Genomic DNA, 11250 nt, shown 5'->3' on the forward strand with positions numbered 1-11250 from the left:
TATATCATCGTTAAATCTTATCTTATAAAACCAGTGGAACTTCAAAATCGTTAAAATTCATGGCTCCCGTCGCATTGCGCAGGTACACAACTAGTTATAGTTAATGGTAAATTAAAAACTGTAATTACACAATCTTAAAATTGTGTTTCATTTTCATTGTAAACATTTATTTTGAGATTGATGGAATAATAGAGGCAAATTGAGGATTTAAAAGAACTGTCCCTCCTCTCTTTGTAACATAGATGCACGCATATACGCAATTTAATTTCCACAAAATATGAACACATTGTAAACAACTTCTTAGGAATATAATTATACTTTGTGAATATACTTTGAATCTACGAAATCATATATAATTTTATGAATACATTGTGAACACCATCTAATCCAACAAAACTAAGGTGGCGTTTGTTTTTTAAGAGGTGCTAAAGTCTGAAGTCTGAATTCACTTCTGAATTTTAAGAGGTGGTGCTGAAATCTGAAATCTGAATCAGTCAGACTGTTTGTTTTTACGTCTGAAATCTGAATCAATCAAAGACACATTTGTTTGAGAGTTCCAGAAGATCGAAGAACACCAATCGAAGCTTGAATCAAGCTAAGGGACGAGACAAAAACAGAGGGCGAGAGCGGATGTATGAAGAACACCAGCTTCAATCGATGAATGGGACGAGAGAGATCGAGATGTATAAAGAAGCAGATCAAGAAGAAACCAAAGAGAGATCGAGAAGATTACCATAACACTAGCTTGAATCTGCGATGTATGAAGAACACCAGCTTCAATCGATGAATGGGACGAGAGCGGATGAGAGCAACGTAAAGGAGGCGGATGAGAGCGACGTAAGGAGGCGGATAAACAAATAAGAGGTATTAAGAGCTAGGGTTACCACTTAAAAATTCAGAGGAAACCTTATGAATTCAGCTCTTAATTTGGGGAAAAAAACAAACGATCTGAAAGTCTGTATGTCTGACCGATTCAGACATAAGAGGAAATTAAAAGGCAAATTTTAAAAAACAAACAAGCCCTAAACCTAAATGTAACAATTATTAACATCATATGAACATTATAAACACGTGATATAAAATTTCTTAAATATATTTATATTTAGATCACATTGTGTACATTCAAAATGTGCCTACTTGTGTATCGTTCAGAGAGAATTAAGAGAGACGAGGGATATATGTATGGAATTTGGCTTTCTGAACAATTGTGTAAATGCCAAATACCGAAAGTATGCGTTAATTCTATTTAATAAATAATATTAATTCTTTTACATTAATGGTTTAGGATATATACATATAAATGTCGGTGTGTATGTGTATATGTCTACTGTATATGTGTATATATGTAAATGTGTATATGTATGTATATATGTAAATTTGTATATGTAGATATATGTAGATAGATGAGCGATCAAATGCAAACCACCTTTTTTGTGCAAACCCTACAAACCAATCTCATCCATCCATTTTCTTGATCAATGGTCATGATTAGAATGTGTTATATTAGGAAAATAAAAATAAATAAAAGGTTAAATATTTATTCAAGAAAGGGCAAAATTGACAAACCATTGTTCGTCTTATTTCAGGAAATTGATTTCATCAATAAAAACATTTTGAAAACTGTATCTCATTTTTTCGTTAGTGAAATTTGTTTCATTGTTCGTCTGTATAATGAAATTTGAACCAGATATGGTTCAGTCAATGAAACATTTCCCAAAAATTTGAATAACTTGATTTCGTTAATGAAATTCGTTTCATCATTGAAATTGGTTTCATGGACTCCACAATTCCAAAAATCGAATGAAATTGTTTCAGCAGTGAAAATTGTTGAAATGTTTCCTAACCAAAATGAAATCGGTTTCATGGTTTTTAACCAAGATGAACTCGGTTTTACATATGAAACTAAATATTGTCCAGTCAATGGAACACTTCAATAACTGAATATAATATTTCATTTATTTTTATGTGTTTCATGTTTCCTAACCAAAATGAAATCAGTTTCATGGTTTATAGCCATGATGAAATTGGTTTTATTAATGAAACTAAATATGATTCAATCAATTAAACATTTCAAAACCTGAATACTATTATTTCATTAATGAAAGTAGTTTCATTATTGAAACATTTTGAAAATTGTATAACGTGGTTTCATTAATAACATTTGTTTTACGAATGAAAATAAAACAATATATGAAATTGTTTCACTGTTTATTCAATGAATTCATGAGACTCCTTATCATCTTGAATGAAAGATGGACCATTTAACATGGTATTGTGAACCATATATGAAACTATTTCATTTATAATTATTGAAACAAGATGTTAATTATTTGTAATCAAACTGATTTTAGGAGTATAGTTTTTCCAATTCATATTTTAGGAGTATAATTTAATAAAAGAATATAAACTATTAATGGTAATAATTATATATTAAAATAAATTAATTTACAGCTTCCATAAAAATAGTTACTATATTTAATTTTCAATATTTAAAAACAATTAAAACATTTTCAAGATTAATCATTACAAAGTAAAATAACATTCATACCCTTATTTATCAAAAATAAAGAATAAAACATGGAATTTTCCTATTAATTAAAATTGGTTTCTATAGTTTGCAATTTAAACAACCCCCTCTATGTGGATATATGTATATATGTGTATGTGTATGTTATATGTATATGTATATATGGATATATGCGTATATGTCTATATGTATATATGAAGGTTCAAACAAGAATACTGCAATTTTACAATTTTACGTATATGTCTAATTAGTTAAGGATAATTGTGTGATTTCGTATTTATCAGTAGTTTTGTTAAAATCCTTATCTCTAAAATCACACATAGATAATATGTTAACCGGTATCAAATATTATCACAACAAAATCACATTTATGAACAGACACAACGAAGAATGTAGACATGATAATCGTTGATTTTCGATTATCATAACATTATTATATTGCTATCACAACAAAAATCATATAATTATTAGATGATTATCATATCAAAATTAAAAATCATATAAAGTCTTCAACTTATCAAATGATCATCATATTATTATCATGACAAAATCAGATAATTATCACAGTGTTATCACATTATTATCGACAATGGACGCATCAACATAAAACGTCTCTGGTAATAATAACAAAATTGAAGAGATAAGGATAAATCTAAGCTAACAGAAAATTATGGATAAATATTAATTAATTTTTATTTATTTTAATTTTTATTATATGTTAATCAATTTGTAGTTCCAGAATTGCTCTTGCATCTTCGTAAAATAGGAATGTTATTATTTATAACCTTCTTTATATGTGTATATGTATATATGTACATATATATAAAAAAAGTCTCACGTATTAGAGTTTTTAAATGATCTAACCCTCGAGATATATAGTTATATATAAGCATAGCATACATGCATGCGTGCATACATATATGCATGCGCATTTACACACATGCATGTATATATAAGCATACATGCATATATAGAAAAAGTAAGAACACCAATTTTGACCGATGGTTTGTAATACAAGTTTATGCTTTGATATCGCATCTTTAATTTTTAATTTGAAATTAGATCAACAAAATATTATTTCATTTATGTGAAGTAGATAAATAAAATAATAACATTGATCGTATATATACTTTCTTTATAATAGTCACTTATATTGCTTACGTTCTAACTTTAATAAAATTATTTAATTTAAGACAACCATAACAATAATTTTTTGTAATAGGACTCCTAAATTATTTAAAGATTTTAATTATATACTTTAGATGACTTAAATTTGTAGTACCAAATAATAAAATGTTTTATCTAAAAACGTTATAATAAGTTTATATGACGTTTTTTAGTGTTTTAACAAGTTTTAAGACTCTTTTAACATAAACTATCGTATTAGCTTTTTATATAATAATTTTGAGAAATATTCTACAAACCCGTCTTTTATAGGCGTGAAGTAACAACCCAAATTCCAAAAATTACCTCCATTACTATATATTTATCCAAAATAAACTTTCATGGTCCCAAAAACTTCAACTCCAACAAAATTAACTAAATTATTGCAACGAAGAGCAATAAAACTAATCCCACCCAATAACTAATACATAGAATTATAGTTATAAAGTGTTGCAAACTAGCGAGCAACCGGTAACCATGCAACCATTCGAGCTTGATCTTCACATCTTTTACCCCTGCTCTTGCTAAAACTCTCTACAGATAACAACCTGGAAACATTTTGTTTTAAATACAAATGTTAGACCGAATGTTAAAGTGAATTCCTTGTAACCAACAGTAATATTGGAAAATGTAAATTATAATATTAATTTTCTTATATATATATATATATATATATATATATAAAGAGAGAGAGAGAGAGATGAACGATCAAATGCAAATAACCCAATTTGTACAAACCATGCAAACCACACTTATCCGTCGATTTTAATGTTTAATCTTATAAATTTTTTTTCAAAAAATTGTTTAATCTTGTGAAAAAAAAAAAAAAATATATATATATATATATATATATATATATACTAGTTGTGTACCCGCGCAATGCAGCGGGATGATTTTTTTTTAAAGATGTAAGTGGACATATTGATGATTGATTTGACAGGAACTGAAACAATCCAATAATGTATTTGATGTTGAAATTTGACAACAAATTGATTTTAGTTTGGTTATGCATAAGATGTCGTAGCATCGATAGAAAGTAGGAAATTACCTACATTAAGAGTGATCAAGATTGTACAAGTCMAGCAACCTCCGTTTATTATATAGCATAGCATACCAATAACTCTTATTTCTCATAGTAATACTTTTATGAAATTTAGTTTATAAGGTTGTATAGATATAGGTAAACCATAGATAAACAAAAGGGACATAAAAATAACATGAAGATACACTCAAATATTTAGAACATAATACGACCAATGGGGTCGTAAAATTCATAATCTAGTTTTCTATGTTCATTTTTCCCTAAACGATCTAAAAGAAGAATATAGTAAAAGAATTACATAAAGATCTGATTTAATGCAACCATAAATAGGAACCATTCTCCAAAATTCCTTCATCCCAACCAAGCTTCTGTTAGATATGTTCTGATGCAACCATAAAGCATACACTTTCTTTGTTAGCCAGAAGACTAAAACATGATAAAGCCTAAAATTCAGCTCAGTAAACAACAGATGAAGCACAACAACTTCAAACCAGATCTAAAATCATCGCCTACACAATGACTTTAAACATCTTTGAATCAATTACTTCAAATCTATACACAAATCAAAAGTACATGAATAAACAACTGAATCCAATTGGGTTAAAAAAACCATTCAAAATCAAAAAATTAAAAGCATTTTGTAAGCTATCTTTCAGAATATGAATGAAGTATTGTGTATATAAAAATAATTAAGAGGTCGTTTACTAAACGCTTACCTAGGAAGTACTTACTGGGTAACTTTCCTTACCGGATGAACATGGCAAGGGTCAAAAATCTGACTCGGTAACAGCAGTGATGAAGATGGAGAGTCTTACCTAGTAAATCTTCGCATGGATAGGAATTTTAGTTCCCTCCTTTCTTCTTCACCTTATTCTCCTCCTTTCCATTTTGATTATTCTGCAGAGCCTTTTTCCGGTATGCTAACTTGTCTTAAATCATTTGCATTACTAAGGGGTCATTTACTAAACACTTACCCGAGTAAACGCTTTTCAAGTCATATTACCTTACCGGATGAATATGGTAAGGACCAAAAATATTACCCGGTAAGTGAGGATGATGACTCTTATCCCGGTAAGCGCTTACCGGGTAAATTGTTGCATACAATGTCGTTTTGACGGACTAAAAACTTACCCGGTAGGTAAATAATAGTGTTAAATTTTATCGGTAAACACTTACCGAGTAAGTGTTTAGTAAACGGCCCCTAACAGAGTTTTCAAGTAATAAATTMTTCCATAGTTTCAGACCTTGACAGCTTCTGTGCAAAATATCATTGTGCAGACTATATGGATGTTTGCTTTTTGTGTGAACGCATGGTATGGTATATTACATAAGGACTTTGTGATATAGGATATGCATTATCACATACCATTTGTTTGAACTTATCTAGGGATTCATACATTATAATCAATCCCAAAATATTAAAGGATTGATGGTGATCATTCTCTAGAAACAGCTCTAGACTTCTTAACGCATCGAAAAGCACACATTCTCTGTAAAGATATGAAATCAAAAGAATAATTTATGGTTTAACAGGGAGTAAGACAATAGAAAATCAATCAACAATAAAACATCAACCAGCATCATGCTTTGAACAAAAATCACAATAACCCAAAAAACTCAATTATGTTAAATAATCTCAAAARCATAATGAAAAAGCAAAACAATGCACACACTTGAGCCAAGAATATCAAACAAAGGAAACCAAACAAGCAAACAGAGAGACCCAAATTATCACAAGAAAATCAAGTCACTCTTGCTAACTCTTTTTTTGGAGGGTACACCACCACTCGCAGGAGTGATGCAACCAGCTTGGTCGTAAATGCAACTAAGGGTCCGTTTACCCAAACGCTTATCCGGTAATTACTTACTGGTAAGAATCAATACTCTAATTTATTTAACCGAGTAAGACTGTAGTCCATCAAAACAATATTATATGGGATGATTTACCTGGTAAGAACTTATCAGGTAAGAGTCGTGAGCCTCACTTAGCGGGTAAGACTCTCATCCTTATCACCGCTCTTATAAGGTAAGATTCTTGACCCTTGCCATATTCATCCTGTAAGATAAATGACTACGTAAGCACTTACCGGTAAACATTTAGTAAACAACCCCTAAGTTCAAGATTGRTCAAGCAAAAACTACATAATATGCAGGTCAAAAAATAATGAAATACTCCAATTTTYAGTCAACCAAATAACTTTGAACGTGCTTATCACAAGCACCCCRCCCCATACATTAAAAGCTTTGAAAATGAAACAAAGAAATTAACTACTCTTGGATTTGAGAAATATCAAATTTTAACTACTTCCATTACTTTACATTTGTTTACTGTAGTCAAGCGAACTCAACCATAAGAAAAACATATTCTATTTAAATATTGATTGCTTATCTACATAGAAAAATACAACAMAACTACAAAACTAATGAAGAAAAAAGTGATGAAATGACTTGTGAATAAACATAGAACCAACCTACTATTCATTCAACATCAAGAAGCTAAATGAATAACAAAAACCTCCATGGCATAGTGACAACTAACCTTTTGACTTATGTTCAATGGTAATAATTAATTAAACCACAAGCAGATGTATTGCAATAGAAAACTTAGGAAAAATATTATTGCATCCATGAAGCTAGGATGCCCATTCTTCTTCTTTTTCTTTTGTGTGCATGCTCATCTTGCTAGTGCTATTATTATGTTTTCTGCAGCGCGGGTGAATCACAATTCTGAAACATTAGTTTAGGCTTGAATCGTGAGTTTGTGTGGTTATTTTGCAAGTCAACTAATATACAAAGTTGAAGGTTAATATGRTGTATTAGCAAGATTGAATGGAAAAATAATTGCACACGTGCTGGGTTTCTAAACCCATATACTCAGAACTCATTACAAAACTTGAAATTCTTGACTGAACAAAATACAATCATTTGTAAATAATGTTCATCCGTATATCCAAATAGTTGTTTAGTTTTTGTGATGCACTCATCCGTAAATATTTCCTGTAAAAAACGACAATGCGGTAGGAGGTAAAGGATTAACACTGCCTAAAAGTCACAGAAATCAAATAATCTTTTCTCTACATCATGATTCTCAAGAAGAACCTATGATCAATGTTGAAACTAAAGGATTAACACTGCCTAAAAGCAAATGAAATACGAACCATAAATTCTTTGTAGTTGATTGAAGTCTTGAGCTTGCTTCTTGTAAATCCGTTTCTAGAATAAAAATGCAAAAAAAAAAAACCTTTCAGTCTCTCAGTGTCAAATAAGAATAAAGAACAATGAGAGGAATAAAGTACAAAACAAGCCATAACTACTTCTTTGCCAACATAACAAATCATTAGTAACATTTTTACTRGCAGCCTCAAACTCATAAAACAAAATAAGTACACAGGATGTGCAAGAGAATTGAAGAAGCACCTTTCGCAGCATCTTTTTTGCAAAAGGACCTTTCAGTTCCATGCGAAGSTGAAGTATATCGTTGTTTGTAGCACCAGGGAATAAAACCTTCCCATTATAAAGCTCAAACAAACAGCAACCAATGGACCACATATCAACAGGATGATCTATGTTGTTATAAGTCAAACCTAGAACTGCATAAACAGAATGTTTGACAAGTCAATGACTTGCTCCACATATGCTGGTGTAGCAGTTACCAACATATTAATTTTAATGAGTAAAAAAAGAGGATATTCCAGCCAAGGGAGCATACCCTTTGAATACAATACTTACTTATTTCAGGGGCACGATAAAAGCGGCTCACAAGGTACGGTGTGATCTCATTTTTCTCGGCAAACATAGCATTTCCAAAGTCACAAAGCTTCAGAACATTTTTCGCATCGTTTACCTTAAGATCATATGAATTGGAGTGTCTACGTTTATCAGGGAGACATTAATAAAACAAAAACATGACAAAATAAAGAATCACGTTAAAAGTGCGAACCAACATGTTATCTGGCTTAATGTCGGTATGAAGGACGCCATAGTTTCTAAGATGTTTTAGAGCAGTGAAGAGCTGTTTTGCATAGGCCCTTACAACAGTTAGTTTAAGATCAACTTCCTAAAACACCATACAAACCATAAGACTATAGAAATTCATAAAATGTAAACTACACTAAATAACAGATCAATCGTCACATTAGTGCCTCATTGACCTGGTTAGTCTCAAACTGTAAAGTACACAAATATCATTTAGTTGAAATATAAAGCATGTTCTTTACAATAATGAAACGCAAGAGCACCTATAGGTAAGAAGAATTGGTCTTGCAATTCTTGAGTATTACTCACCCAGGGAGGTAGATCTCAAGAGAAGAGTCCCATGGGACACAAGCATAGATTATCGTTCAAGTTTTTACAAAAAWTGATAAATAAATTGTCCTTATTTTTACTATTAAGGGTGAAATTGTCCTTTAATTAATTAAAAAGTGTAATAATTACACATTCCTACAACTGTGTCTTTTTCATTGTCCACAACCAACATGACAGAATATAGAGACTCATACATTTCATATATCTAAACCTTAACAARAGTGCTTCTATAAAGCTTACAAGCGACCTAGTTTTAGATAATCCAGCAATTATCATCATCATATCAATCACCAAACTGTCCTAAATTCTCATCACATTGTCTGGTGTACATTTTGACTCAAGTGTTGAAAATGATAAGCCTTAAAACATGAGCTCAGGTGTGTTAACTTGTGCCCAGGTGTTAAATTGCATAGAACTATTTAAAAATGTATCTTCTCCAATCAATTCATAGTTACAATCCTCCAAATGAGCTAGAATAGATGCAGCCTATTTGCTTTGTGTCTAAGAACATATTGACAACATATGAGAAAGTTTTCAAAGTCCATAAAGCTTGATTGATAAAAGAAGAAACCAAGGGAAAAACTGAGATTCCCATAGAAAAAAGTTTACCAAATATTTGAGCAAGGAACAAAAGGCATATATAATACAAACTTGGATCACAAATCTACAACCAAGAACAACATTCAATTTTGCAAGTGTAAAACATCTAGATAACTCAAGTGTGACATAATTTACTGGGACGATCGAAATTAACAATTTTAACAAAAAAAAAGTAAAATATTGTACACCCAAACATAAAAACAACTATTTTACCTGCACTGAAGAACTGTAGCAGCCTATAGGCTTCTCAGATTCCAAACTGTAGAAACAAAATGTAATAAGATAATCAATTATGTKTAATARCARCAYTGAGAAACATTAGAAAGAAAACCAAACAACATGAATAAGATCAATATCAGTCTACCAAAAAGGTCAAAGTACCCTAAATCAACTGAATTTCCCTTGGATTCAGCAAGCCCGGGTGTCGATTCCACTTCCTGCATCAAGTTGCAAAATAAGCATATGATCCTACGTTAGTTCCAAGAAATTCAAAATTATCAACTATATTATATAAACTCACAAAAACGATTGAGTCTTCAATCATCTACTATAATAGGAGAATAGGGAAACCTGATGGAATTGGCCAGTGAGGAAAGGTCTGTCGATCTTCCATCGAATTGGGTTGGAATCGATTTCATCAAAATCTCTGTTTATGGGTTTGAAAATCGATTTTGTTTATGGGATATGGATGGCGATAAAAATGTGATTGGGTTTAGGGATATGCAGATTAGGGTTGGCGGTAAAAATGGGATTGGGTTTAGGGATACGCAGATTAGGGATGGCGGGGGTTTAGGGATAGTACGCTTTAGTAGGTTGTACCGAAAGCAATAGAAGTTGTCTTTAAGAGTTTTAGCCAAATGCTTTATAATATAGTATAGATAGATAGTATAGATATAGATAAACAACAATGAGCTGTTTTCTGTTACGTCCAGTCTGATGCCAAAACGCACCGTGTGAAACGAACCTCCTCCATCCCCACCGTTGTGTACCGTTATGATTTCTGAACTTGCAGGTTATAGTCGATGGAAAATTGAAACACAGATAACAATAACAGTAACAAAAGAAATCTAATGGAAGTTTCATATACAACCAGCAATTTGAAGAACCATAAATCAAAAGTAGGAATAACACAATATGGTGGATTCAATTCGAACAGGCTTTAAACCAGAGTTTGTGCATTCTGTTCTTCAAATTAAGCGCCTCAAGTAAATAATCCCTAATTCCTATGATTGAACTAATTTCGTATTCAATCATATCATGATCTCAGAATCAACGGTGGTTATAAGTGAAATTTTGACCTAAATTTGGAGAGATAAACACATACCTACTCGATCTCTGACGATCATGATCTCGAGAAGCATTCTTCTTCTAGACGCCATTGTTAGTACAGAGTCTAGATCCACCTGGACACCGAGAGATCGAATTACATGATATTTAGGGATTAAATCGAATCTGTATTATTCAAACTCTGTTGGCGATGATGATACCGTTTAGGGTTTATTTCATCGAATTGGGTTAGGGGTCGTTTAGATGAACGATTTGGGTTGGGGCGATAAAAATGGGATTGGGTTTAGGGATAGGCAGATTAGGGGTGGCGGGAGTTTTATGCTTT

At 31.4% G+C, this 11250-nt stretch overlaps 1 protein-coding gene across 1 annotated transcript in view; it reads right to left on the reverse strand.

The window, feature by feature from the left end:
* LOC112504068 (serine/threonine-protein kinase prpf4B-like) overlaps positions 1–11017 on the reverse strand; it is a 32863-nt gene extending 21846 nt beyond the window's left edge. The window contains exons 1-7 of the mRNA XM_025108061.1: positions 10967–11017; positions 10020–10075; positions 9852–9897; positions 8885–8899; positions 8678–8790; positions 8463–8602; positions 8151–8323 (exon numbers count right to left, since the gene is read on the reverse strand). Of these exons, the coding sequence (XP_024963829.1) occupies positions 8151–8323; positions 8463–8602; positions 8678–8790; positions 8885–8899; positions 9852–9897; positions 10020–10075; positions 10967–11017 (594 nt within the window). The remainder of the gene's footprint in view (positions 1–8150; positions 8324–8462; positions 8603–8677; positions 8791–8884; positions 8900–9851; positions 9898–10019; positions 10076–10966) is intronic.
* Positions 11018–11250: the final 233 nt, after the last annotated feature.

Source organism: Cynara cardunculus (assembly GCF_001531365.2).
Source record: "Cynara cardunculus var. scolymus isolate 2C chromosome LG 1, CcrdV1, whole genome shotgun sequence".
NCBI lineage: Eukaryota > Viridiplantae > Streptophyta > Magnoliopsida > Asterales > Asteraceae > Cynara > Cynara cardunculus.